This window comes from Pithys albifrons, chromosome 14, assembly GCF_047495875.1.
Source record: "Pithys albifrons albifrons isolate INPA30051 chromosome 14, PitAlb_v1, whole genome shotgun sequence".
NCBI lineage: Eukaryota > Metazoa > Chordata > Aves > Passeriformes > Thamnophilidae > Pithys > Pithys albifrons.
Window position 1 is genome coordinate 20,461,114 of NC_092471.1, and position 24,743 is coordinate 20,485,856.

Consider the following 24,743-nt stretch of genomic DNA (forward strand, 5'->3'; position numbering starts at 1 on the left):
CTCCCATCTCCCCTGGAGATTCTTTTATGGCAATTTCCCCTCAAAACTAAAGCAACAAACAGTTTGGCTGAGCCTCTTGGAGGCTGATTTATGCTCTTACCCTCCGGGATTTTCAGCCCTCAAGAGCTGGAAGGAAGCACTAAATAAATACAGCAAAGGGATAAGGAGGCACAGCCAAGGGGAGAAACACGAAATTAAAACGAATAATGAAGAGGAGAGAGGAAAGGGTGGGAAGGCAGAGGGAAAATCCGCCAGGAAAAGGCCAATTCGCACATAAATTCAGACAGGAAAAGAGCCATTTATGCCTTCAAGGGAGCTGGGGAGGGGAGAGGGTGGAGGTGTTTAACCAGCTGCCCCGCAGGTCTCCAGGACAGCCCGGAGAAGCCCGTGGGGAACAGGAACCAGCCACGGTGGAGCCTCCCCGGGAGCAGGGAGAGCCAGGAGGAGCCACCAGACACAGGGGACGTGGGCAGGGTGAGGAGCTGAGCATCTCTGAGGGGTTCCCGTGTCCCCCTCCCGGGCCCTTTCCCTGGAGCTGAGCATCTCTGAGGGGTTCCCATGTCCCACCCATGCCGTGGTCCTTTCCCTGGAGCTGAGCATCTTCACAGGGATCTCGTGTCCTGCACATGCCATGGTCCTTTCCCTGGTGCTGAGCATCTCCAAGGGCTTCCTGTGTCCCACCCGTGCCCTTTCTGTGGTGCTGAACATCTTCAAGGGGTTCCCAGGCCCCACCCATGCCCTTTCCTTGGTGCTGAGCATCTCTGAGGGGTTCCTGTGTCCCCATCCCGGGCCCTTTCCCTGGAGCTGAGCATCTCTGAGGGGTTCCCATGTCCCACCCATGCCGTGGTCCTTTCCCTGGAGCTGAGCATCTTCACAGGGTTCTCATGTCCTGCACATGCCATGGTCCTTTCCCTGGTGCTGAGCATCTCCAAGGGCTTCCTGTGTCCCACCCGTGCCCTTTCTGTGGTGCTGAACATCTTCAAGGGGTTCCCAGGCCCCACCCGTGCCCTTTCCCTGGTGCTGAGCATCTCCAAGGGCTTCCTGTGTCCCACCTGTGCCCTTTCCCGGCTGCTGAGCATCTGTCAGGGCTTCCCTTGTCCCACCCATGCTGTGGTCCTTTCCCTGAAGTTGACCATCACCAAGGGGTTCCCATGTCCCACCCGTGCCCTTTCCTTGGAGCTGAACATCTCTGAGAGGTTCCCATGTCTCACCCATTCCATGGCTCTTTCCCTGCTGCTGAGCATCTCTGAGGGGTTCCCATGTCCCCCTCCCGGGCCCTTTCCCTGGAGCTGAGCATCTTCACGGGGTTCTCATTTCCTGCCCATGCCATGGTCCTTTCCCTGGAGCTGACCATCTCCAAGGAGTTCCCATGTCCCACCCATGCTGTGGTCCTATTCCTGGAGCTGAGCATCTCTGAGGGGTTCCCGTGTCCCACCTGTGCCCTTTCCCTGGAGCTGAGTGTCTCCAAGGGGTTTCTGTGTCCCAACCATGCTGTGGTCCTTTCCCTGGAGTTGGCCATCTCCAAGGAGTTCCCATGTCCCACCTGTGCCATGGTCCTTTCCCTGGAGCTGACCATCTCCAAGGTGTTCCCATGTCCCACCTGTGCCATGGTCCTATCCCTGGAGCTGACCATCTCCAAGGAGTTCCCATGTCCCACCTATGCCCTTTCCCTGGAGCTGAGCATCTCCAAGGGGTTCCCGTGTCCCACCTGTGCCATGGTCCTTTCCCTGGAGCTGAGCATCTCCAAGGAGTTCCCATGTCCCACCTGTGCCATGGTCCTTTCCCTGGAGCTGAGCATCTCCAAGGTGTTCCCATGTCCCACCTGTGCCATGGTCCTTTCCCTGGAGCTGAGCATCTCCAAGGAGTTCCCATGTCCCACCTGTGCCCTTTCCCTGGAGTTGACCATCTCCAAGGAGTTCCCATGTCCCACCTGTGCCATGGTCCTTTCCCTGGAGCTGAGCATCTCCGAGGGGTTCCCGTGTCCCACTCCATGTGCTGACGCTGCTTAGGTGGCACCTCAGGTGGTCACAGACCCCTGTCCCCGTGTGCTGGAAGGGTTTCTAACGCTCCTGATGGTCCCTGAGCAGATGCTGGAGCAGGTGCTGAGGCAGCTGCAGCCCCTTTGCACCTCAGAGCAGCAGTTCCTCCAGGAATTCTTCCAGCTGAGCCCCGACCCTGCGGATCTGCAGGGGCTGCAGGTGGGTGTGAGCACTGTGTCCTCTCCAGGGCCACTTCCCAACCCTCTCCCCAGCCTGATACCACCCTCAGCAGGCACAGCCAGGTGGCTGCTCACCTCTGGCAGGTCCCTGAGCTCTCCTGGGCTCTCTGGGGACCTTCAGTGGGGAGGAAGTAAAGTGAATTTAATTTATAGCTCTGAAATCGTGGGGTCTCAGAACATTAAATCCAGGACTCCAACAAGGTGCCAAAGAAACAAACCCATCTCAGGTTTTCCTCTCCAAAGGAGAGCAGATTAATCATAATTTAGATTAGGTGGGATATGGGGAAGGAATTCCTCCCTGTGAGGGTGGGCAGGTCCTGGCACAGGTTGGGCAGAGAAGCTGTGGCTGCCCCAGGCCAGGTTGGACAGGGCTTGGAGCACCCTGGGCTGGTGGGTGGCTGAGATGATCTTCAGGGTCCTTCCCAACCCAAACCATTCCATGATTCTATGATGATTTCTCCTTCTTTCCCTCTTTCAGGCATGTGCCACTAAGGGAGGGCAGACCTTGGCATCTCCAGAGGACTCTCCTTGCACCAAGCGTAGGAGCCAGTACGTGGGTGATGGGACACAGGGACATGATCTGGAGTGTCCACAGGGCAGTGTCCCCTTCCCCACTTCACTGCTGACCTCTTGGTTTGGTTGGGTTTTCTTTCTTTTTCAGACCAGAAGAACCTACAACCCACCTGCTGAGTGAGATCTTCAGCTGCCTGGAGCCCGAGCTGAGGGCATTTCTGGAGGTCTGCAACAAGGTCCACCCCTTTGGCTGCCTGCAGGTCCTGGTTACCTTGAGTGACTCCATCTTTGAGATGTGGGGCTCCTCCTCAGCTCCCCCCTCCTCCTTCCTCAACACTGTCCTGGGCAACGTGTTGCTCCTGGCCAAGAGCAGCTTCAACAAATGCATTGTGAGTGCCAGTGGGAGGAAGCCCAAGTGGTCCTGGGGGATGCTTGAGGTCCTCCAGGATCTTCTAGACAGAATCCCAGAATCCCTGAGGTTGGCAAAGCCCTCCCAGCCCATGGAGCCCACCCTGTGCCCAATGCCCACCTTGGCAAAGCCCTTCCAGCCCATGGAGCCCACCCTGTGCCCGATGCCCACCTTGGCAAAGCCCTCCCAGCCCATGGAGCCCACCCTGTGCCCGATGCCCACCTTGGAAAAGCCCTCCCAGCCCATGGAGCCCACCCTGTGCCCGATGCCCACCTTGTCCCCCAGCCCAGAGCACTCAGTGCCACAGCCAGTCCTGCCTTGGGCACCTCCAGGGCTGGGCACTCCAAACCTCCCTGGGCAGCCCCTGCCAGGGCCTGACCACCCTTTCCATGAGGAAATTCCTGCTGATGTCCCACCTGAACTTGCAACACGAGGGATGGAGCTGCTGTGCTGGGAGAAAAGGCTGAGAATGGGGATTGTTCACCTTGGGGAAGAGAAGCTTTGGGGTGACCTGATTGTGGCCTTCCAGGACCTGAAGGAACTACAAAAAGGTGGAGGGAGACTATTTACAAGGGTCTGGAGTGACAGGACAAAGGGAATGGCTTCAAACACACAGAGAGTAGGGTTAGATGGGATACTGGAAGGGAATTCCTGGCTGGGAGGGTGGGCAGGCCCTGGCATAGGGTACCCAGAGAAGCTGTGGCTGCCCCATCCCTGGGAGTGTCCAAGGCCAGGTTGGACAGGGCTTGGAGCCACCTGGGCTGGTGGGAGGTGTCCCTGCCCAGGGCAGGGGGTTGGAAGATGGTCTGTGAATTCTCTTCCAAGCCAAGACATTCAGTGATTCAATAACTGTGTCTGTGCTGAGAGCTGGGACAGCAAATCTGCTCCCAAACCAGGCTGAGGAGCAGGAGGACCTGCAGGGTCACCCCCTGTGTGGGGTGTCTGTGCAGGGCTTGCAGCCCCGTGTCTGAGCAAAGAACCACATGGCCTGGGGGACCAGGAGCACCAGGCGAGCAGCTGGCACAGCTGGCACAGCTGGCACAGCTCCATCAGCCTCAGCTGAGGGAGCTCACCCGTGTTAGAGCCACGGAGGACAATGGAAATGGAGCAAGGGCTTCACAAACCCAATTCCTTCACTTGTTTTCTGACCTGTGCCTTGGGGACCCACCGGCCGAGTCTGGGGCCACCTCAGCTTTGTGTGTTGTTGCCAGGGGAGCCTGTGCAAGGAGATCGAGGAGGCAAAGGTGCCCAGCAAGATGAAGGGTGGCATCCTGCCCTCCGTCAGCCGCTTCGAGGACTTGGTGGCCTTCTCGGAGGAGGTGTGCAGGACAGCTCGGCGCAGGGGAGAGCTGGACAAGGCCCACCTCAGGCTGGCCAGCTGTGTCCTCAGCAGCAGTGAGTACCAGGGCTGGGCAGCAGGTGGGCACCTGCAGCGTCAGGAGTTGCCACAGCAGTGGGGTGGAGGTTCCATCTCCAGGGCAGTGCCTCAGCTGAGCCCACCTTGCCTGGGAGCACCAGACAAGTTCAGAGAGGGTGGTTTGGGGCACCCCCTTTCTCCTTATCTCCATGTCTCCCTGTCCTCATGGTGCTGCCATCCCATCCCAGGGTTAGGAATCCTTTGCTACCCCTCCAATCCCTCAGTTTGGGACAGGTTTGAAGCCTCTCACTCCTGGGGGGTGGGGAACACCAACAGCACTGAGTCCATGTTTCCACCCCTGAAACCTGCCACGTTCTGGATCAGCCTTCCAGCCTCTTCCAGGACCACTGGGAATTTGCTGAGTGGCTCCACACCTATTTTTGGGTAAATGCCCAGAGACTTTTCCTTCCTTCCATGGAAAAGCCTTTTTTTTGGCCACGCAGGACCTGGTGGCACGTTGGGGGTGTGTTGTCAGCTGCGGTGGGGTGGTCCAGGCTGTGACAGCCCCGAGACACACAGGCTCAGCTTTGGATCTAATTCCAACATCTCCTGTCCCACTGTGGAGGGAGTAGCTCCTCACCACAGATCAGAGTCTTCTTAGAAGCTCAGAGGTCTTGGGAGCCAAAAAATAACTTCCCCCAAACCACCAAGGTGTTGGCAGGGGAGGGGTTGGGAGAGCAAGCAGGAGATCCTTGTGACTCCAGTGGAGACACCCTGATTCCCAGCCTGGAGAGGAGCTGAGGGGCTGCAGGAGGGACAGCGCCTCCCACAGGCCATGAGGTGGTGCACAGAGGCAGCTCCCACCTGCAGATGAGCCTGGGATGTCCCCCCGAACAGCAGCTGGTAAATCCATGGCCAATGGTCCCTCCCAGGCTCCAGCAATGTCTGCAGTGAAGATGCTGAGATAGGGAATCAAGGTCATGGACAGGCATCAGGATCTGTGCTATGGGTGGTTGCTCTGGCCCTGGAGGAGATCAGATGGTCCAAAGGGGACACCCTGAGGGCATGTGCCCCCCCACCCCGAGCCACCCTGCAGGGTCTTCTCTCCACTCCTGATCTCCTCCTTTCTTTTAAGTCAATAGTCTGTCCTCAGCAAGCCTGAAGGTGAACACAGACATGGTCATGATGGAAAATTTCCACCACATCCACTGCTTCCTGTGCCAGAAGAAGATCCAGTGCCTGGAGGACAAGAGGAGAGAAGCCAAGCGAAGGTACAGCGAGCACATGGAGAAATATGTCACCACATACCTGGGGCAGCCACTGGAGAAGCTCAACGTGAGTAAAGGATCTGCTGAGCCCCCTCTGGGCCTCAAAGGGCAGCTGCACTTCCCACAGCTATGAACCAAGTGGTGTTCAAACCTCCCCTCCCTGGATCCACTCTGGGATTGTACCAGGCTGTTGTCCCCCCCACCCCCAGTGCTCCCACACCTCCTGGGACCCCCTGCTGCTGGTTCCACCCTGCAGAGCAGCCCCAGCAAGCCCAGGGCTCAGCAGCATCGCAGGCCCACAGCCCAGCCCAGCTGGAGGGGACCTTGAGGGACCACCTGGTCCAGACTTCCTTGGAAAGGTTGCCCGGATGAGGTTCTGTAGCACCTCCTGAAACCTCAGTGGTGGGGACTCCTCCACGTCCCTGGGGAGGTTTGGTTGGCTGGATAATGGATGGAAAAGTGATTGCTTGTTCTCAGTTAGAAAGATTTCTTCAATCCAGATGACACAACCCCTCTGCCTTCACAGGGAGACCTTTCCCACTCCCTCTTCCTACTGAGCATCCAAAAACAGGAGGGGTTTTCTGCTGCCTCTTCCTCCTGTCCCCTCCAAAACCACAGACCAAGATGGGTTTGGGTGCAGCTTTTCCAGAGGTTTGGGTGCAGCTTTTCCAAAGGTTTGGGTGCAGCTTTTCCAGAGGTTTGGGTGCAGCTTTTCCAATGATTTGGGTGCAGCTTTTCCAAAGGTTTGGGTGCAGCTTTTCCAATGGTTTGGGTGCAGCTTTTCCAAAGGATGGAGTGCAGCTTTTCCAGAGGTTTGGATGCAGCTTTTCCAAAGGTGTGTGTGCAGCTTTTCCAAAGGTTTGGGTGCAGCTTTTCCAAAGGTTTGGGTGCAGCTTTTCCAAAGGATGGAGTGCAGCTTTTCCAGAGGTTTGGGTGCAGCTTTTCGAGAGGTTTGAGTGCAGCTTTTCCAAAGGTTTGGGTGCAGCTTTTCCAAAGGTTTGTGTGCAGCTTTTCCAAAGGTTTGGGTGCAGCTTTTCCAAAGGTGTGTGTGCAGCTTTTCCAAAGGTTTGGGTGCAGCTTTTCCAAAGGATGGAGTGCAGCTTTTCCAGAGGTTTGGGTGCAGCTTTTCCAAAGGTTTGGGTGCAGCTTTTCCAGAGGTTTGGGTGCAGCTTTTCCAAAGGTTTGGGTGCAGCTTTTCCAGAGGTTTGGGTGCAGCTTTTCCAAAGGTGTGTGTGCAGCTTTTCCAGAGGTTTGGGTGCAGCTTTTCCAAAGGTTTGGGTGCAGCTTTTCCAGAGGTTTGAGTGCAGCTTTTCCAAAGGATGGAGTGCAGCTTTTCCAGAGGTTTGAGTGCAGCTTTTCCAAAGGTTTGGGTGCAGCTTTTCCAAAGGTTTGTGTGCAGCTTTTCCAAAGGTTTGGGTGCAGCTTTTCCAAAGGTGTGTGTGCAGCTTTTCCAAAGGTTTGGGTGCAGCTTTTCCAAAGGTGTGTGTGCAGCTTTTCCAAAGGTGTGTGTGCAGCTTTTCCAAAGGTTTGGGTGCAGCTTTTCCAGAGGTTTGAGTGCAGCTTTTCCAAAGGTTTGGGTGCAGCTTTTCCAAAGGTTTGGATGCAGCTTTTCCAAAGGATGGAGTGCAGCTTTTCCAGAGGTTTGGGTGTAGCTTTTCCAAAGGTTTGGGTGCAGCTTTTCCAAAGGTTTGGGTGTAGCTTTTCCAAAGGTTTGGGTGCAGCTTTTCCAAAGGTGTGTGTGCAGCTTTTCCAAAGGTGTGTGTGCAGCTTTTCCAGAGGTTTGGGTGCAGCTTTTCCAGAGGTTTGGATGCAGCTTTTCCAAAGGTTTGGGTGCAGCTTTTCCAGAGGTTTGGGTGCAGCTTTTCCAGAGGTTTGGACGCAGCTTTTCCAAAGGTTTGGGTGCAGCTTTTCCAGAGGTTTAAGAGCAGCTTTTCCAGAGGTTTGAGTGCAGCTTTTCCAAAGGTTTGGATGCAGCTTTTCCAGAGGTGTGTGTGCAGCTTTTCCAGAGGTTTGGATGCAGCTTTTCCAAAGGTTTGGGTGCAGCTTTTCCAGAGGTTTGGGTGCAGCTTTTCCAGAGGTTTGGATGCAGCTTTTTCAAAGGTGTGTGTGCAGCTTTTCCAAAGGTTTAAGTGCAGCTTTTCCAATGGTTTGGGTGCAGCTTTTCCAATGGTTTGGATGCAGCTTTTCCAAAGTTTTGAGTGCAGCTTTTCCAAAGGTTTGGGTGCAGCTTTTCCAGAGGTTTGAGTGCAGCTTTTCCAGAGGTTTGAGTGCAGCTTTTCCAGAGGTTTAAGTGCAGCTTTTCCAAAGGTTTGGGTGTAGCTTTTCCAAAGGTTTGGGTGTAGCTTTTCCAAAGGTTTGGGTGCAGCTTTTCCAAAGGTTTGGATGCAGCTTTTCCAGAGGTTTAAGTGCAGCTTTTCCAAAGGTTTGGGTGCAGCTTTTCCAAAGGTTTGAGTGCAGCTTTTCCAAAGGTTTGGGTGCAGCTTTTCCAAAGGTTTGAGTGCAGCTTTTCCAGAGGTTTGGGTGCAGCTTTTCCAAAGGTTTGGGTGCAGCTTTTCCAGAGGTTGGGGTGCAACTTTTCCAAAGGTTTGAGTGCAGCTTTTCCAAAGATTTGAGTGCAACTTTTCCAAAGGTTTGGGTGCAGCTTTTCCAGAGGTTTGGGTGTAGCTTTTCCAGAGGTTTGAGTGCAGCTTTTCCAGAGGTTTGGGTGTAGCTTTTCCAGAGGTTTGGGTGCAGCTTTTCCAAAGGTTTGGGTGCAGCTTTTCCAGAGGTTTGGGTGCAGCTTTTCCAAAGGTTTGAGTGCAGCTTTTCCAAAGGTTTGGGTGCAGCTTTTCCAAAGGTTTGGGTGCAGCTTTTCCAAAGCACCACCTGTGAGGGACTAAAATAACTTCACGATCCCAGTCAAGGGGATGAAACCTGGAATGCCTTTTCTGAACACCCAACACTCAATTTCAGGTCTCGAGACAGCACCTGCTGATGGGGAGGAAGAGCTCTGGTAATCCAGGGAGGGCTTATTTTAATTAGAGAATTACACAAGACTTTGCTGAGTTACACAAACAGTTCCTGTCTCTTATGCCAGGGAGTTCCATGAGGGGAAGAGAGGAAAGGCTTAAAACATGGTGTGAGAACATTCATTCCAGAGTCTGCCTTTATCTCAAGGCAGGAGACAGCTTGGTCTTTAAGCTGAGCATCACCAGGGGCAAAGGGACCTGGGGGTTGGATTGGCAGGAGGCTGAAGATGAGCCAGCAGAGTGTGCCCAGGTGGGCAAGAAGGCCAATGGCATCCTGGCCTGGCTCAGCAATGGGGTGGCAGCAGGCCCAGGGCAGTGACCCTTCCCCTGGACTCAGCACTGGGGAGGCCACACCTGGAGTGTTGTGTTCAGTTCTGGGCCCCTCAGGTCAGGAAAGAGATTGAGGGGCTGGAGCGGGGCCAGAGAAGAGCAACGAGGCTGGAGAAGGGACTGGATGTGGCACTGAGTGTCCTCTGAAACACCTCCAGGGATGGAGAATCCAACATGTCTTGATCCAACCCCACTGTGATCACCAGCCCAGGGCACAGAGTGCCCTGGGCTGGTGATCACAGTAGGGTTGGGTCAAGAGTTGGACTTGGAGATCTCAGAGGTCTCTTCCAACCCAACAGAGAAGAGCAACGAGGCTGGAGAAGGGACTGGAGCACAAGTGCTGTGGGGAGAGGCTGAGGGAGCTGGGGGTGTTCAGGCTGGAGAAGAGGAGGCTCAGGGGTGACCTCAGCACTGTCTGGAACTGCCTGAAGGGAAGTTCTGGCCAGGTGGGGGTTGGTCTCTTCTCCCAGGCACTCAGCAATAGGACAAGGGGGCACGATGGGCTCAAGCTCTGCCAGGGGAAATTGAAGTTGGAGATCAGAAGAAATTCTTTGCAGAGAGAGTGCTCAGGGATTGGAATGGGCTGCCCAGAGAGGGGGTGGATTCCCCATCCCTGGAGGTTTTTCAGCTGAGCTTGGCCGTGGCACTGAGTGCCATGATCTGGGAAAGGGACTGGAGTTGGATCAAGGGTTGGACTTGATGATCTCGGAGATCTTTTCCAACCCAATCCATTCTGTGATTCTGTGATTCCTCTGCTCTTGAGGACAGAATTTCTCTCTGCCTTTGTTGACCAAGCTCTTTTTTGCTGGATTTCAGCTTCCAACAGCCACCAAGAAGCTGCTGCTCCTCCCTCCCTGGTTGCGTGTCTGTGTCTGGCAGGAGCTCCTTTCCCTCTTCACAGCTGCTGATTCCAACACAGATTCCACACTTCCCAAGTGGCTTCCCTGTTAACTGAGCTAAGAGCATCTGGCTTTGCTAAGTCCAACAGACATCCCCCCTCTCCCTTCTCACTGCCCTAAAATGTCTCTCACAGCCTGAGCTTGGCTTGAATTATTCACAGGACCTGTTCCTTTCAATTTGTTTCCAGTCGTTGCTGTCAAACATCTTGTTGGCTTGACTGGAAGATGAGCTCAGTGTCTCGTGCCACCTGCAGTTCTGCTCTGCTTGTGGCTCCCAATCCTCCCTCAGTGAGGGAAAGGAGAGTTTCAGTGCTCACAGCAAAGCCAGGGGTGTATGAGGGGACCTGGAATTCCTCCTGCTCAGGGATCTCCACAATCCTCACGTGGCCTCTCCAACAAACCACGAAGCCCTTTGGCTTGGAGGACAAACACCAAGAGGAGTTGCAAAGGGGCAGAAGGAATGTAGGAACCCAATTCTGCTCCTTGAAAACAGCTCCTACATTTAGGAACTCAAAATTCAGGATTCAGGGCATTTCTCCACAGCCAAACTGCAGTGGAAATAGCCAGGACAGCCACAGGTCCTGGGGCTCTGTGAGCAGGAGGGTGGACAGTAGGATGAAGGAGGTGATTATTCCTTTAGTTTTTCCCACCAGATGTGGAATGCCACATCCAGCTGTGGCAGGGAGGTCACCAAAACTGAAACAACTGGAGTTTTGCTTCACACTCCTGCAGGTTCTGGGATGTCCCAACCCAACCTCTGGCTCCAAACCCTCTGTGGTGAGCAAAGCTGGAGGAGGCACCAGGTGGTTTTTCCAGCATTCCCATTGCCTGCAACCCTCAGGGCTGCTGCTGGTGGAGCAGAACCAATGGAATTCCCTAAACTCTGCTTTCCTGGAAGATAAACAATCCCCAGTACTCCATTTCCACTTGATTAGACGTGGAAGGGGAGCTGAGGGAAGGGATCCTGTCATGGGAATCCACCTTAGGGTGGCTCATCATGGAATGTCTCCTTCCCTTCCCAGCACTTCTTTGAGGGGGTGAAGGCCCGACTGGCTCAAGGGGTGAAGGAAGAGGAGGTGAGTTTCCAGCTGGCCTACAGCAAACAGGAGCTCAGGAAGGTCCTGGAGAAATACCCTGGCAAGGAAGTCAGGAGAGCCCTGGAGACCCTCTACAGGAAAATCCACAAGGACCTCTGTCCAGAGGAAAACCTCCTGCCGGTAACGGGAGCTCTGGGGGCAACACTGGGATGGGCTGGGGGGCAACACTGGGATGGGCTGGGGGGCAACACTGGGATGGGCTGGGGGGTAACTCTGGGATGGGCTGGGGGGCAACACTGGGATGCTCTGGGGGGTAACACTGGGATGCTCTGGGGGGTAACACTGGGATGCTCTGGAGGGAACACTGGGATGCTCTGAGGGATAACACTGGGAAGGTCTGGGGGGTAACACTGGGATGCTCTGGGGGGTTACACTGGGATGCTCTGGGGGGTAACACTGGGATGCTCTGGGGGGTAACACTGGGATCCTCTGGGGGGTGACACTGGGATGCTCTGGGGGGTAACACTGGAAAGCTCTGGGGGATAACACTGGGATGCTCTGGGGGGTGACACTGGGAAGCTCTGGGGGATGCTCTGGGGGGTAACACTGGGATGCTCTGGGGGGTAACACTGGGATGGGCTGGGGGGCAACACTGGGATGCTCTGGGGGGCAACACTGGGATGGGCTGGGGGGCAACACTGGGATGCTCTGGAGGGAACACTGGGAAGCTCTGGAGGGAACACTGGGATGCTCTGGGGGATAACACTGGGATGCTCTGGGGGGTAACACTGGGAGGCTCCGGGGGTTACACTGGGAATCTCTGGAGGGCAACACTGGAAAGCTCTGGGGGGGTAACACTGGGAAGCTCTGGAGGATGCTCTGGGGGGTAACACCGGGAAGCTCTGGGGGGTGACACTGGGAAGCTCTGGGGGGTGACACTGGGAAGCTCTGGGGGGTAACACTGGGATGCTCTGGGGACTCAGGACCGCCCAGCTGGAGCTGTCCCAGGCCCCTGGAGGGAGCTGAAGGTCTGTTCTCCCCAGGTGGTGTGGCACACCATGGAGCAGAAGCTCATCCACCAGTACCAGGAGTTGGAGGATCTGATCCAGCGCTGCTACGCAGGGTCTGGGATTGCCATGGCCTTCAGCCTGGAGGACCTGCTGAGCTACTTCAACTCCATCACTCTGTCCAACATGTAGAGAAAAGCCTCTCTGGATGTTTCTGGGAGCAGCTCAGGAACCCTTGTCTGCAGCCACACCTTTCAGAGCTGAACTCCAAACTCCTGCCAAGGGATCCCACACATTGATCCAAGTTCCTCTGATTTGTCGGTCTGAGACAAGGAATCCCTTGGGAAGTGGAGCCCTCAGACCCAACCCACAGGCTCCCTGCTCCAAAAAACCCTCAGTAAATAAAGTAACCCCCTCCAAGCCTCCAGTTCCTGTGCCAAAGCCAGTGCTGGTGCTGCACCTTTTCAGCAGAGCATTCCCAGGGCAAGGATCTCTCTCCAGGGATTCTCTCCTTCTGCTCCATGCTCAGAGTCCACAGGGAGCCTGTGCTGAAAGAGGGGGTTAAACCACAGTGGAACCCCCGGGGTGTCCCCACCTCCAGCTATCCCAGCTCTGCAGTGACAGAGGCACCTGACAGATCAAAGTCCAGAGTTATTAATATTTATACTTTTATTGCTTTTAGCTGAGATTTACTTCAGTGTAAACTGGAGTGGAGAAAACTCCACACATCCAAACTGGTCCCTCAGGGAATTGCCTGGTTTTATCCCATTCTTTTGTGGATCTTCCCATCCCAACATCCCAGCTCATTAATATATTGTTGTTCTTTCCATGTGGGCTCTGATTCTTGGGATGAGGATCCCTGTCCATTGCAGCTGAAGAGCCTGAATCCTTTGGGATGTGCCTTGCAGGGCAATGAGAGCTCAGAGGGCAAAGAGTGAGCAGGCACGTTGTGCACTGGCAGAGAGGTGAGAGCCTGCTCTGCCTCCTCCCACATTCCCAGTTTTCCAGGGACATCCTTCCTTCTCCAGGAAATCCCCCCAGTGGGAGCTTTCATTGAGCACACAAACCCAACTCTCCCTGGGAAAGGGGATGTTTGAACATTCCCAGCCTCCTTTTCCAGGACTTTTCAAGCAGTTGGACTTTCGTGTCCCTGGGGTCAAGGTGCACCTCAGTGCTCCTGTTTCCAGCCTTGTTATTCCCAGCTGGGACGTTGCTGCTCCCACAGCAGGAAGAGGGAAGTCGTGGGCACCATCTGGCACTGCCGTGCCCAGCTCTCTGTGCCCTCTGACAGGTACCAGCCCCTTTCCTTGGCAGGGGTGGGCTGAGGGCTCACCTGGGAGAGAGGGGAGGTGTTGGCAGGTGGGAGCTGCAGGTTGGCACACCAAGGTCCTGCCATTTGGGAGCACCCAGGAGGGTGTCCTGGGTGGAAGGGATTTGCAGAGGGGCTGAGCGAGGTTGGTCTGAGAGGTTGTTAAACACCAAACACCCTCAGGAGGGGCAGGGACTTTCTGCTGGGCATGTTCACAGCTGCCCCCAGGGCTGGCACAGCCACTGGGCACAGGCCAGGCTGTGGAGCAGGACAAGGGGGTCCTGCTCTGAGCAGGATCTGGAGGCTGCAGTGAGCAGATTCCTTGGGGAAACTGCACCTCGATTTAAAGGCTCCTGTGAGATCTTTCCTTGCCAGCCATTCCCCGTGCAGAGTCATGGAATGATGGAATCATGGGGGTTGGAAAAGCTCTCTAAGGTCATGGAGCTCCCCCAGCACTGCCCAGGCCACCACTAACCCATGTCCCTGAAAGTAAAGGCAGTGCCAGAGGGTGTGAGCCCCACCTAAAGCACCAAGAACTGCTGTGAGTTCAGGCTGCTGAGCCCCCATGCCCTTGTGCTGCCTCCCTCTGAACCCCTGGCACCAGCCTGAGCCTGAACCCCTGGCACCAGCCTCACCATCCTCCCCCTGAACCCCTGGCACCATCCTCCCCCTGAACCCCTGGCACCATCCTCAGCCTGAACCCCTGGCACCAACCTTCCCCTGAACCCCTGGCATCAGCCTCACCAGCCCCCCCCTGAACCCCTGGCACCAGCCTCCCCCTGAACCCCTGGCACCATCCTCAGCCTGAACCCCTGGCACCATCTTCAGCCTGAACCCCTGGCACCAGCTTCCCCCTGAACCCCTGGCACCAGCCTCACCAGCCCCCCCCTGAACCCCTGGCACCAGCCTCCCCCTGAACCCCTGGCACAATCTTCCCTCTGAACCCCTGGCACCAGCCCCCCCCTGAACCCCTGGCACCAGCCTCAGTCTGAACCCCTGGCACCAGCCTCCCCCTGAACCCCTGGCACCATCATCAGCCTGAACCCCTGGCACCAGCCTCCCCCTGAACCCCTGGCACCAGCCTCAGCCTGAACCCCTGGCACCAGCCTCACCATCCTCAGTCTGAACCCCTGGCACAATCCTCCCCCTGAACCTCTGGCACCAGCCTCACCATCCTCCCCCTCAACCCCTGGCACCAGCCTGAGCCTGAACCCCTGGCACCAACCTCAGCCCAAACCCCTGGCACCATCCTCCCCCTGAACCTCTGGCACCATCCTCACCAGCCTCCCCCTGCACCCCTGGCACCAGCCTCCCTCTCTGCCTGCTGGGGACATCCAGCAGCCTGAAGGCAAAGGACAACACAAGTCCCTGGAGACATTTCCTGCTCTGTCAGGTCCCAGCCGGTCTCCACCCTCTGTCTTTGCTCCACCTGGACCAGTGTCCAGCCCCGGACCTGAAGGCGGTTGGGGGTTGGAGGGAGGGATCACACTCTTGGTCCATCCTTGGTGCACGTGGGATTTTTGTGCAACGGGAGCTCAGCGTGTTGGTGACATCAGCCCTCAGTGAGGTCACCCAGCTGCTCCTCCAGACCTGGCCCCAGCCGGGGGCTCTGGCAGGCTCAGGTGCCACCAGAGCCAAGCGGGGTCTGAGGCCCTTCCAGCGCGGAGGATTTATTGCTTCTGTACTTGTGCCACCTGCAGGTCAAAAGCAAACCTGTGATAACCTCACTCACCTGCCAGGACCGTCTCCCTGAGCCCCTGGACGCTCCCAACTTTCATGTTCTCTGGTCTTCCATGCCAGTTCCCAGCCCTGAGAATGTCCTGGGAGGAGAAGTGTGTGAGCCCACCCTCGGGTCTCATCCAACGCCTGGACCACCTGGTGCTGACTGTGAAGAGCATCGAGGACACTGTGGCCTTTTATTCCAAAGTCCTGGGTATGGAGGTGGTGACTTTCAAGGTAACACGTGGCACAGGCTTGGCTTGGGTGTAGAGGACCTGGAGCTGCAGCTCTGGGCCCGTGGGTGGGATCTGTGGGTCTCTGATGGTTCTGTGGCACCTCCTTTGGGTGGGGGTGGTGGGACCAGCACAAACTGCAGCCATCGAGCTCTGAGTCTCAGGAGGGTCCACCTGAGTCAGAGGGAAGTCCAACCAACACGGGGTGAGGAGTCAAAGTGGTTAAAAAAAGAGAGAAAGAGTCTTTAAAAACCATTTCTTGGACTGAAGGAGGAGAACCTGCAAACCCACACATCACCTGGAGACATCTGCAAGCTCTTGGGTTTGTATTTCCATCGGCAAAGAGAGGAAAAGCTGGTTAATATTTTCAGGACAGCCTCAACTCATGCCCTGCCCAAGCTCCAAACCCTGCCTTGGATCTTCACACTGCACCTTCCCCCCTTCCAAGCTTCTGTCCTTCTCCACCAGGTCTCCCAAAAGCAGACTCACAGCTCAGTCTGCTCCTTAGGTGGTCAGTGCCCTGCATGTCTGTGGGATCTCAGGACTCCGGTGTCACACAATCCTGCAGAAACCCCCTTGAGATCCTGCAGAGATGCCAAAACCTCCTTCCTCACCCTCTTCCCATCCCATCAGCTTTGTGCCCACTGCAGTGCCAGCCTGGGCCTTTGTTGTGTGGCTGCTGCCAGGCAGGATGGAGGGTGCCCAGACCTGGAATCTCCCATCTCTGTGGTCTGGAGGCAGCTGAATGTGTCTGTAGGACTTCCTTGGGCCACTCCTCATCTCCAGGAGTATCATGGGAGCCTTGCAGGGATCACTTCTTGGGTTGCCACCTCAAAGCCCTGAGTTAGCAGGATTGCCTCAGACCCCCAGAGCTTTTAGGACTGCCCAGGTGAGTGAAAGCTGCAATTTCCAGCCCAGAAAGTCTCCTTGACTTTGGTTTTCTCTCTGGGAACAGGGAAATCGCAAAGCTTTGCGTTTTGGCAACCAGAAGTTGAACCTGCACGAGGCTGGGAAGGAGCTGGAGCCCAAGGCTCGGCACCCAGTCCCTGGCTCTGCAGATCTCTGCCTCATCACACAGCAGCCCCTGGAGAAGCTGCTGGACCATCTGAAGGTGAGGCAGGCACAGAGTGCCCACAGGGCAGTGTGATCTGAGAGACACAAAGCCACAGCCCCCACTTTCAGTGTCTGTGTCTTGGGGAGCTTCAGGATTGTCCCATCCAACAGCTCGAGTTTGCCAGGCTGGGGGGAGGAGGGAACAACACCCTGATGACATGACTGTGAGCTCTTCTGTGTCCTCCAGGCCTGTGGGGTGGTTATTGAAGAAGGTCCCGTGGCCAGAACTGGTGCTGTGGGGCCAATAACATCCATCTACTTCCGAGACCCCGACGAGAACCTGATTGAGGTTTCCAGGTACTGCCCAGGCTGCAGTCAGTGAGGGTGACACAGCCCACAGCCCACCCTCTGCCTGTGGCCCAGCAGGAGAAGGACAGCCAGCAGGGGACAGCCTTTGGGGGGCCTCTTTACAGGTCCAAGCTTTTATTTTGTCAACCCAGGACAAGCCTCAATTCCCAGCCATAAAAGGAGGGCTGGGTGGACACTGAGAGCTTTCCCAAGGCAGACACCCCTGGGTGTGAATCCTACTGTTGTACATCACCATCGGGGGGATTGTGTGGCCTTCTGGGCAGATCTGTCCTGCTGCTGCTGCACTGCTGGGCTGGGACATTTTTCATAGAATCACAGAATCAGTTGGGCTGGAAGAGACCTCTGAGATCACCAAGTCCAACCCTTGGTCCAACCCCACTGTGATCACCAGATCATGGCACTCAGTGCCACGTCCAGTCCCATCTTAAACACCTCCAGGGATGGGGAATCCACCCCCTCTCTGGCCAGCCCATTCCAATGCCTGAGCACTCTCTCTGCAAAGAATTTCTTCCTGATACCCAAATTTTTCCTAATTTGAAGCCCCTCATTCTCCCCCTGTGCCCCATGAACACGAATGAACCTTCCCTTCCTCTCCTCTTCATGGCCACTTTTACACAGGTGACAATTTCTGTCTCCCTTCCTCTCACCTCCCACTTGGCTTGTCTCAGGTCAGTGGTTTAAATCCAGCTGGGATTGTCCAGCCACACTCCTTGTCTGGGATCTGGGAGCTTGGCCTCGGGCTCTGACACTCAAACACTGCTGGAAATGAAGCTCCATGACTCGTACTCAGATGGGGGTGGGAAGAAGCAGAGATGGGATAACAACGAGGAGGGGATGGTGTCTGAAGTCCTGTGAGTTCACCTGGATTTGTGCAGGGAGGAGGAGGATGGTCTGACGCTGCAGGGTCCACTCTGACTCTGCCTGATGACACACGTGGGGCTGTATTAAGGTTTCTACTTCCTTTAGCTGGTTAACGAAGCGATTTCACGGTTATTCAAAAAGCGTGAAAGAACGAAAAAGGACCTGGGGCTTCTCAAGGAGAGCAGTTCCTCAGCTGGCCACACTGAGGTAGCATCGTTACCATCTCGGGCACGGCGCCGGAGGGCAGGGAGGGCACTTGGAGCCCTGCAGACAAAACCCTCTATGAAACTGAACAAGTCACTGAGTTGGACTATTTTATTTTTCTTATAATAATTGCGTGAGAAATCCAAAATTCACTGAAAACAGTCAAAGTCCCCAAAATGTTGGTGTTTTGGATGCTCAGAAGCTTGTGCCAGTGGGTTGGGATGAGAGGGATGAGAAGGGTGAGAGGGGTGAGAGGGGTGAGAGGGATGAGAAGGGTGAGAGGGGTGAGAAGGGTAAGAAGGGTGAGAAGGGTGAGAAGGGTGAGAGGGGTGAGAGGGATGAGAAGGGTGAGAGGGATGAGAAGGGTGAGAGGGATGAGAAGGGTGAGAAGGGTGAGAAGGGTGAGAAGGGTGAGAAGGGTGAGAGGGATGAGAAGTGTGAGAAGGGTGAGAAGGGTGAGAGGGATGAGAAGGGTGAGAGGGATGAGAAGGGTGAGAAGGGTGAGAGGGGTGAGAGGGATGAGAAGGGTGAGAGGGATGAGAAGGGTGAGAGGGGTGAGAGGGGTGAGAAGGGTGAGAAGGGTGAGAAGGGTGAGAAGGGTGAGAGGGATGAGAAGGGTGAGAGGGATGAGAAGGGTGAGAAGGGTGAGAAGGGTGAGAGGGATGAGAAGGGTGAGAAGGGTGAGAAGGGTGAGAAGGGTGAGAAGGGTGAGAGGGATGAGAAGTGTGAGAAGGGTGAGAAGGGTGAGAGGGATGAGAAGGGTGAGAGGGATGAGAAGGGTGAGAAGGGTGAGAGGGGTGAGAGGGATGAGAAGGGTGAGAGGGACGAGAAGGGTGAGAGGGGTGAGAGGGGTGAGAAGGGTGAGAAGGGTGAGAAGGGTGAGAAGGGTGAGAGGGATGAGAAGGGTGAGAGGGATGAGAAGGGTGAGAAGGGTGAGAAGGGTGAGAGGGATGAGAAGGGTGAGAAGGGTGAGGAGGGTGAGAGGGATGAGAAGGGTGAGGAGGGTGAGAAGGGTGAGAGGGATGAGAAGGGTGAGAGGGGTGAGAAGGGTGAGAAGGGTGAGAGGGATGAGAAGGGTGAGAAGGTGAGAAGGGTGAGAAGGTGAGAAGGGTGAGAAGGTGAGAAGGGTGAGAGGGATGAGAAGGGTGAGAAGGTGAGAAGGTGAGAAGGGTGAGAGGGATGAGAAGGGTGAGGAGGGTGAGAAGGGTGAGAAGGGTGAGAAGGGTGAGAGGGATGAGAAGGGTGAGAGGGGTGAGAAGGGTGAGAAGGGTGAGAAGGGTGAGAAGGGTGAGAAGGTGAGAAGGGTGAGAGGGATGAGAAGGGTGAGAAGGGTGAGAAGGTGAGAGGGATGAGAAGGGTGAGGAGGGTGAGAAGGGTGAGAAGGGTGAGAAGGGTGAGGAGGGTGAGAAGGGTGAGAAGGGTGAGAAGGGTGAGAGGGATGAGAAGGGTGAGGAGGGTGAGAAGGGTGAGAAGGGTGAGAAGGGTGAGAGGGATGAGAAGGGTGAGAGGGATGAGAGGGGTGAGAGGGATGAGAAGGGTGAGAGGGATGAGAAGGGTGAGAGGGATGAGAAGGGTGAGAAGGGTGAGAAGGGTGAGAAGGGTGAGAAGGGTGAGAGGGATGAGAAGGGTGAGAGGGATGAGAAGGGTGAGAGGGATGAGAAGGGTGAGAAGGGTGAGAAGGGTGAGAAGGGTGAGAAGGGTGAGAAGGGTGAGAGGGGTGAGAAGGGTGAGAGCTGCTCGCCCTGGAGTCGTTTGGGGGAACCAAAGACCAAAGTGCCAGGGAGGAACCCACGGGCATCTCTGCAGTTTCACCCTGCGAATGGAGACCCAGGGGGAGACCCGTTGGGGGGATCGCAGGGAGGGACCCCCGGGAGGGGAGGCCCCGTGGCCCCGGAGCGGAGCACCCGCAGGCTGCTCTCCAGGGTGCTGATGGGCCGTGCCGGGTGTCGCGGGACCCCACGGGTGGGTACTGCCCTCGGGAGAGGGGCGATGTCCTCGGGAGAGGGTCAGATCCCATGGGAGAGGGTCAGATCCCATGGCAGAGGGGCGATGCCCATGGGAGAGGGTCAGATCCCATGGGAGAGGAGCGATGCCCATGGGAGAGGGTCAGATCCCATGGGAGAGGGGCAATGCCCATGGGAGAGGGTCAGATCCCATGGGAGAGGGGCGATGCCCTCGCGAGAGGGTCAGATCCCATGGGAGAGGGGCGATGCCCTCGCGAGAGGGTCAGATCCCACGGGAGAGGGGCGATGCCCTCGCGAGAGGGTCAGATCCCATGGGAGAGGGTCAGATCCCATGGCAGAGGAGCGAGGCCCTCAGGAGAGGGTCAAATCCCATGGGAGAGGGTCAGATCCCATGGCAGAGGAGCGAGGCCCTCAGGAGAGGGTCAAATCCCATGGGAGAGGGATGCTGCCCGTGGGAAAGGGTCAAATCCCACGGGAGAGGGGCGATGCCCTCGGGAGAGGGGCGATGCCCATGGGAGAGGAGCGATGCCCATGGGAGAGGGTCAGATCCCATGGGAGAGGGACGATGCCCATGGGAGAGGGGCGATGCCCATGGGAGAGGGTCAAATCCCATGAGAGAGGGGTGATGCCCATGGGAGAGGGTCAAATCCCATGGGAGAGGAGTGATGCCCTTGGGAGAGGGTCAGATCCCATGGGAGAGGGGCAATGCCCTTGGGAGAGGGTCAGATCCCATGGGAGAGGGGCAATGCTCCCGGGAGAGGGGCGATGCCACCAGGAGAGGGTCAGATCCCATGAGAGAGGGGCGATGCTCCCGGGAGAGGGGCGATGCCACCAGGAGAGGGTCAGATCCCATGAGAGAGGGGCGATGCTCCCGGGAGATGGTCAGATCCCATGGGAGAGGGGCAATGCCCATGGGAGAGGGTCAGATCCCATGGGAGAGGGTCAGATCCCATGAGAGAGGGTCGATGCTCATGGGAGAGGGTCAGATCCCATGGGAGAGAAGCGATGCCCTTGGGAGAGGGTCAGATCCCATGGGAGAGGGACGATGCTCATGGGAGAGGGTCAGATCCCATGGGAGATGGTCAGATCCCATGGGAGAGGGGCAATGCCCATGGGAGAGGGTCAGATCCCATGGGAGAGGGTCAGATCCCATGAGAGAGGGTCGATGCTCATGGGAGAGGGTCAGATCCCATGGGAGAGGGGCGATGCCCTTGGGAGAGGGTCAAATCCCGTGGGAGAGGGACGATGCTCATGGGAGAGGGTCAGATCCCATGGGAGAGGGGCGATGCCCTCGGGAGAGGAGCGATGCCCTCTGGAGAGGGTTAAATCCCACGGGAGAGGGGCGATGCCCCCAGAACAGGGTCAAATGCTGTGGGCGATGGCTATGATGATATCCTGGACATGCCAACTTTCCCCTCTTTCTACTCTCAGGGCTCCTCCCTGGCCAAGAACTTGTGTCAGAGGAGCCTTAATTTTTGGTGTGGGGCTGTAGAATCCCAGAATCCCAGAATGGTTTGGGTTGGGAGGGATCTTAAAGCCCACCCAGTGCCACCCCCTGCCCTGGGCAGGGACACCTCCCACCAGCCCAGGGTGCTCCAAGCCCTGTCCAACCTGGCCTGGGACACTCCCAGGGATGGGGCATCCCAACCTTCCTGTGGTTATGGACTGACCCTGCAGTGCAGAAGTCCCTGCAGTCACTGAGCTCACTACCATAAATATGTTTGCGGGGAAATGTTCCCATTCCTTCATTTCAAGTGGCATTTCTCTTGGAACACCAGCAGAAAGCTGGACAATGGCTCGTTTCTCACTCAGCCTGACAGGAGAAGTTTGGGACTTTGGTGGCACCACATTGACCTCTGAGCACCCTCAGGGTCACACAGGCTGGGCTGGAATTTTCACAGACCATTTTTTTTTCCTTGGCTTTTTTAAGGCCTCCCATGCCAGGGGTTGGGTCTCCTAATTTGTTAAGGGATATGAAAATTTACTGTGTGATAATGGAAATAACGAGTGAGACATTTTCCTGGACTGGGATAGCAGAGGCTTTTTCAGAGTCCTCGGCTTTGGGAGGAAATTCCATTAGTGAAAACAAAATCTCAGACATGCCTTTAGCTCCTGGATGCTCTGGAAAAGCCACTTTCTGCTTCAATTTATCACTCTCTGCAATCCCTGCCAGGAGGGGGGAGCCAGGTGGGGTCGGGCTCTGCTCCAGGGAACAGCGACAGGAGGAGAGGGAATGGTCTCAAATTGAACAGGGGAGGTTCAGGTTGGACATGAGGAGGAAGTTCCTCGTGGAAAGGGTGGTCAGACCTTGGCAGGGGCTGCCCAGGGAGGTTTGGAGTGCCCAGCCCTGGAGGTGCCCAAGGAATGACTCGATGTGGCACTCTGGGCTGGGGGACAAGGTGGGCATTGGGCACAGGGTGGGCTTGATGATCTTGGAGGTCTTTTCCAACCTCAGTGATTTGGGACTCTGTGAACTGATGAGTGAAACAAGAAAAGGAGATCAGACACTACCAGCCCTCCTGTCCCTTCCCTTCCTCATCTCACACCCACCTGTCCCTTCCCTTCCTCATCTCACACCCACCTGTCCCTTCCCTTCCTCATCTCACCCACCTGTCCCTTCCCTTCCTCATCTCACGCCCTCCTGTCCCTTCCATTCCTCATTTCACACCCACCTGTCCCTTCCCTTCATCTCACACCCACCTGTCCCTTCCTTTCCTCATCTCACACCCTCCTGTCCCTTCCCTTCCTCATCTCACCCACCTGTCCCTTCCCTTCCTCATCTCACGCCCTCCTGTCCCTTCCATTCCTCATTTCACACCCACCTGTCCCTTCCCTTCATCTCACACCCACCTGTCCCTTCCTTTCCTCATCTCACACCCACCTGTCCCTTCCCTTCCTCATCTCACACCCACCTGTCCCTTCCCTTCCTCATTTCACACCCACCTGTCCCTTCCCTTCATCTCACACCCACCTGTCCCTTCCCTTCCTCATCTCACACCCACCTGTCCCTTCCCTTCCTCATTTCACACCCTCCTGTCTCTTCCCTTCATCTCACACCCACCTGTCCCTTCCCTTCCTCATCTCACACCCACCTGTCCCTTCCTTTCCTCATCTCACACCCACCTGTCCCTTCCCTTCATCTCACCCACCTGTCCCTTCCTCATCTCACACCCACCTGTCCCTTCCCTTCATCTCACCCACCTGTCCCTTCCCTTCATCTCACCCACCTGTCCCTTCCTCATCTCACACCCTCCTGTCCCTTCCCTTCCTCATCTCACACCCTCCTGTCTCTTCCCTTCATCTCACCCTCCTGTCCCTTCCTTTCCTCATCTCACACCCTCCTGTCCCTTCCCTTCATCTCACACCCACCTGTCCCTTCCCTTCCTCATCTCACACCCACCTGTCCCTTCCCTTCCTCATCTCACACCCACCTGCCGGAAGGTGCCAGGACTGTGTCTGACAGGACAGCCAAGCCACGAAGGTTTCCTGGATCTCAGGGACAAACTGCAGCTCCAAACACAACCAGAAAGCTCCTTTCTGTGCTCCAGCACCACCAGGTGAAGGTTGGCAGGTCCCTCCTGTCCTGCTCAGCCTCCCTGCCCCACGGCATCGCTGCAGGGGCACGGACAGGAGAGCATGGCAAGGCTCAGGACACTGATGGTCCACAGCGAGGCTTTGCCCCTGCCCTGAAGGCCAGCTGAGCTCTGTCACACATGGATCCCTGTGCCAGAGGAGCTCCTGGATGGCTTGGAGGGCACTGGCTCAGCCAGTTCACTGGGCTGTGAAACATGGAATGACATCTTTGGTGACCTCACCCCAACTGGAACCAAAGGAAAGCAGAAACTTGTCATGGAAACCCGGCAAGTATTGGAAATCTGTAGCTCATGGAGAACACGGAGTAACTTCCCTTTGGGTGGTTGTGGTAGAACACTGATGCCTTCAGATTTTTATGTGTTTGTAGATTTTAACAGACCTGTAAAGTTTCTCACCCTTGAGGCAGCAGCTGACACCTCCTAAAACCCCTTTCTCACGGTCTGTGCCACATTCCTGAGATTCTGTTTCACCTGGTTTTGTCCAGGAAAAGGTTTTAGCAAGGACATCTTGCCTGGGACACAAACACCTGGGAGAGACGTTGTGGTCAAAGCAAGGCAGAAGGTCCCAAACCCTTGGAGAAGCTCCAGAGGGGTGAGCTGGGGAGGTTCTTGGACTGGATTATTAATTAGTGCTATAAATTTGGAAGAACCCTGCACTGGGTGTGCCCTTCTGTGATTTGTTGCACCTGAAAAACAACCTGTGGAGCTCAGGGGATGTCCCACCCTGGAGAAACAGGCCAGCCTTCCAGCTGTCCCTGCCCAGCCTCCTCTGGGTTCTCCCTCCTTTGGGAAATCCTCTGGATTTGGTGCATTCCAATTAAAACTGAAAAACTGATGGTCTTCATAATGGAGCAGTAAAACTTGATGCAGAAAATGAGCTTAATTCTGTTCTTTATTGAGAAAGATTCATTGTGGATGCTGGACAGGGTGAGAGAGGGGATGGATGGACAGAGTTTTGCTGTGGATGGGACACCCTCTGCACGAAGCACCACCAGGATGATGATAAAGGAACCAGCCCACATTCCCTCTTGGTGTCTGGTCCCACCTCAGCCCCCTTGGACAACAACCCTCACTCCTGCGAGCACGTTCTGTACCTCTGTCATGGTCATGATGGAAACAGCCCTTTGGAGGAGCAACCACAGAGTGGTCCATGTCCCACTCAGGAGGGATGCAGGGGAAGGAGCCCCTCAGGGAATGGCTGCTCAGGAGTGTGAGTACAGCTCCAATCCCAGCTGGAAAGGTGAGTTAGGACTCGAGTCTCAGGAAGCTTCCCCTCATTTCAGGGGAGAAGAACAGGAATTTCCCACTCTACATCTCCAACTCACCACCCAGAGGTGCCCACGGGCTGTGTGGACCATCTCTGGTGAGCCAGCCCTGAATAGGTGAATGGGC

The 24,743-nt window shown here is 56.0% G+C and overlaps 2 protein-coding genes across 3 annotated transcripts in view; both read left to right on the forward strand.

The window, feature by feature from the left end:
* Nucleotides 1-12,818, forward strand: part of LOC139678415 (exocyst complex component 1-like) — a 41,264-nt gene extending 28,446 nt beyond the window's left edge. The window contains 8 exon segments of the mRNA XM_071569226.1: nt 362-474; nt 2,088-2,198; nt 2,697-2,767; nt 2,880-3,120; nt 4,352-4,535; nt 5,633-5,832; nt 11,025-11,219; nt 12,083-12,818. Of these exon segments, the coding sequence (XP_071425327.1) occupies nt 362-474; nt 2,088-2,198; nt 2,697-2,767; nt 2,880-3,120; nt 4,352-4,535; nt 5,633-5,832; nt 11,025-11,219; nt 12,083-12,238 (1,271 nt within the window). The 3' untranslated portion in view covers nt 12,239-12,818.
* A 400-nt stretch (nt 12,819-13,218) lies between these two features.
* Nucleotides 13,219-17,881, forward strand: GLOD5 (glyoxalase domain containing 5). 2 transcript variants are annotated; one of them, XM_071569408.1, is made up of 5 exons: nt 13,219-13,337; nt 15,056-15,311; nt 16,263-16,418; nt 16,608-16,717; nt 16,861-17,881. In XM_071569408.1, the coding sequence occupies exons 2-5, from the start codon at nt 15,132-15,134 to the stop codon at nt 16,883-16,885; spliced, it is 471 nt and encodes a 156-aa protein (XP_071425509.1). In that variant the 5' UTR covers nt 13,219-13,337; nt 15,056-15,131; the 3' UTR covers nt 16,886-17,881. The 2 variants fall into 2 exon arrangements, with proteins under 2 accessions (XP_071425509.1, XP_071425510.1); XM_071569409.1 differs by having other exon boundaries at nt 15,156-15,311; nt 16,608-17,881.
* The last annotated feature ends 6,862 nt before the right edge of the window (nt 17,882-24,743 follow it).

Excerpts from the sequence above, each read along its gene's own strand:
- GLOD5 (XM_071569408.1), top strand. The coding sequence starts at position 15,132 with ATGTTCTCTGGTCTTCCATGCCAGTTCCCAGCCCTGAGAATGTCCTGG. Across the intron at positions 16,419-16,607 it reads AGCTGCTGGACCATCTGAAG|GCCTGTGGGGTGGTTATTGA; the intron begins GTGAGGCAGGCA and ends TGTGTCCTCCAG. Across the intron at positions 16,718-16,860 it reads AACCTGATTGAGGTTTCCAG|GACAAGCCTCAATTCCCAGC; the intron begins GTACTGCCCAGG and ends TTGTCAACCCAG.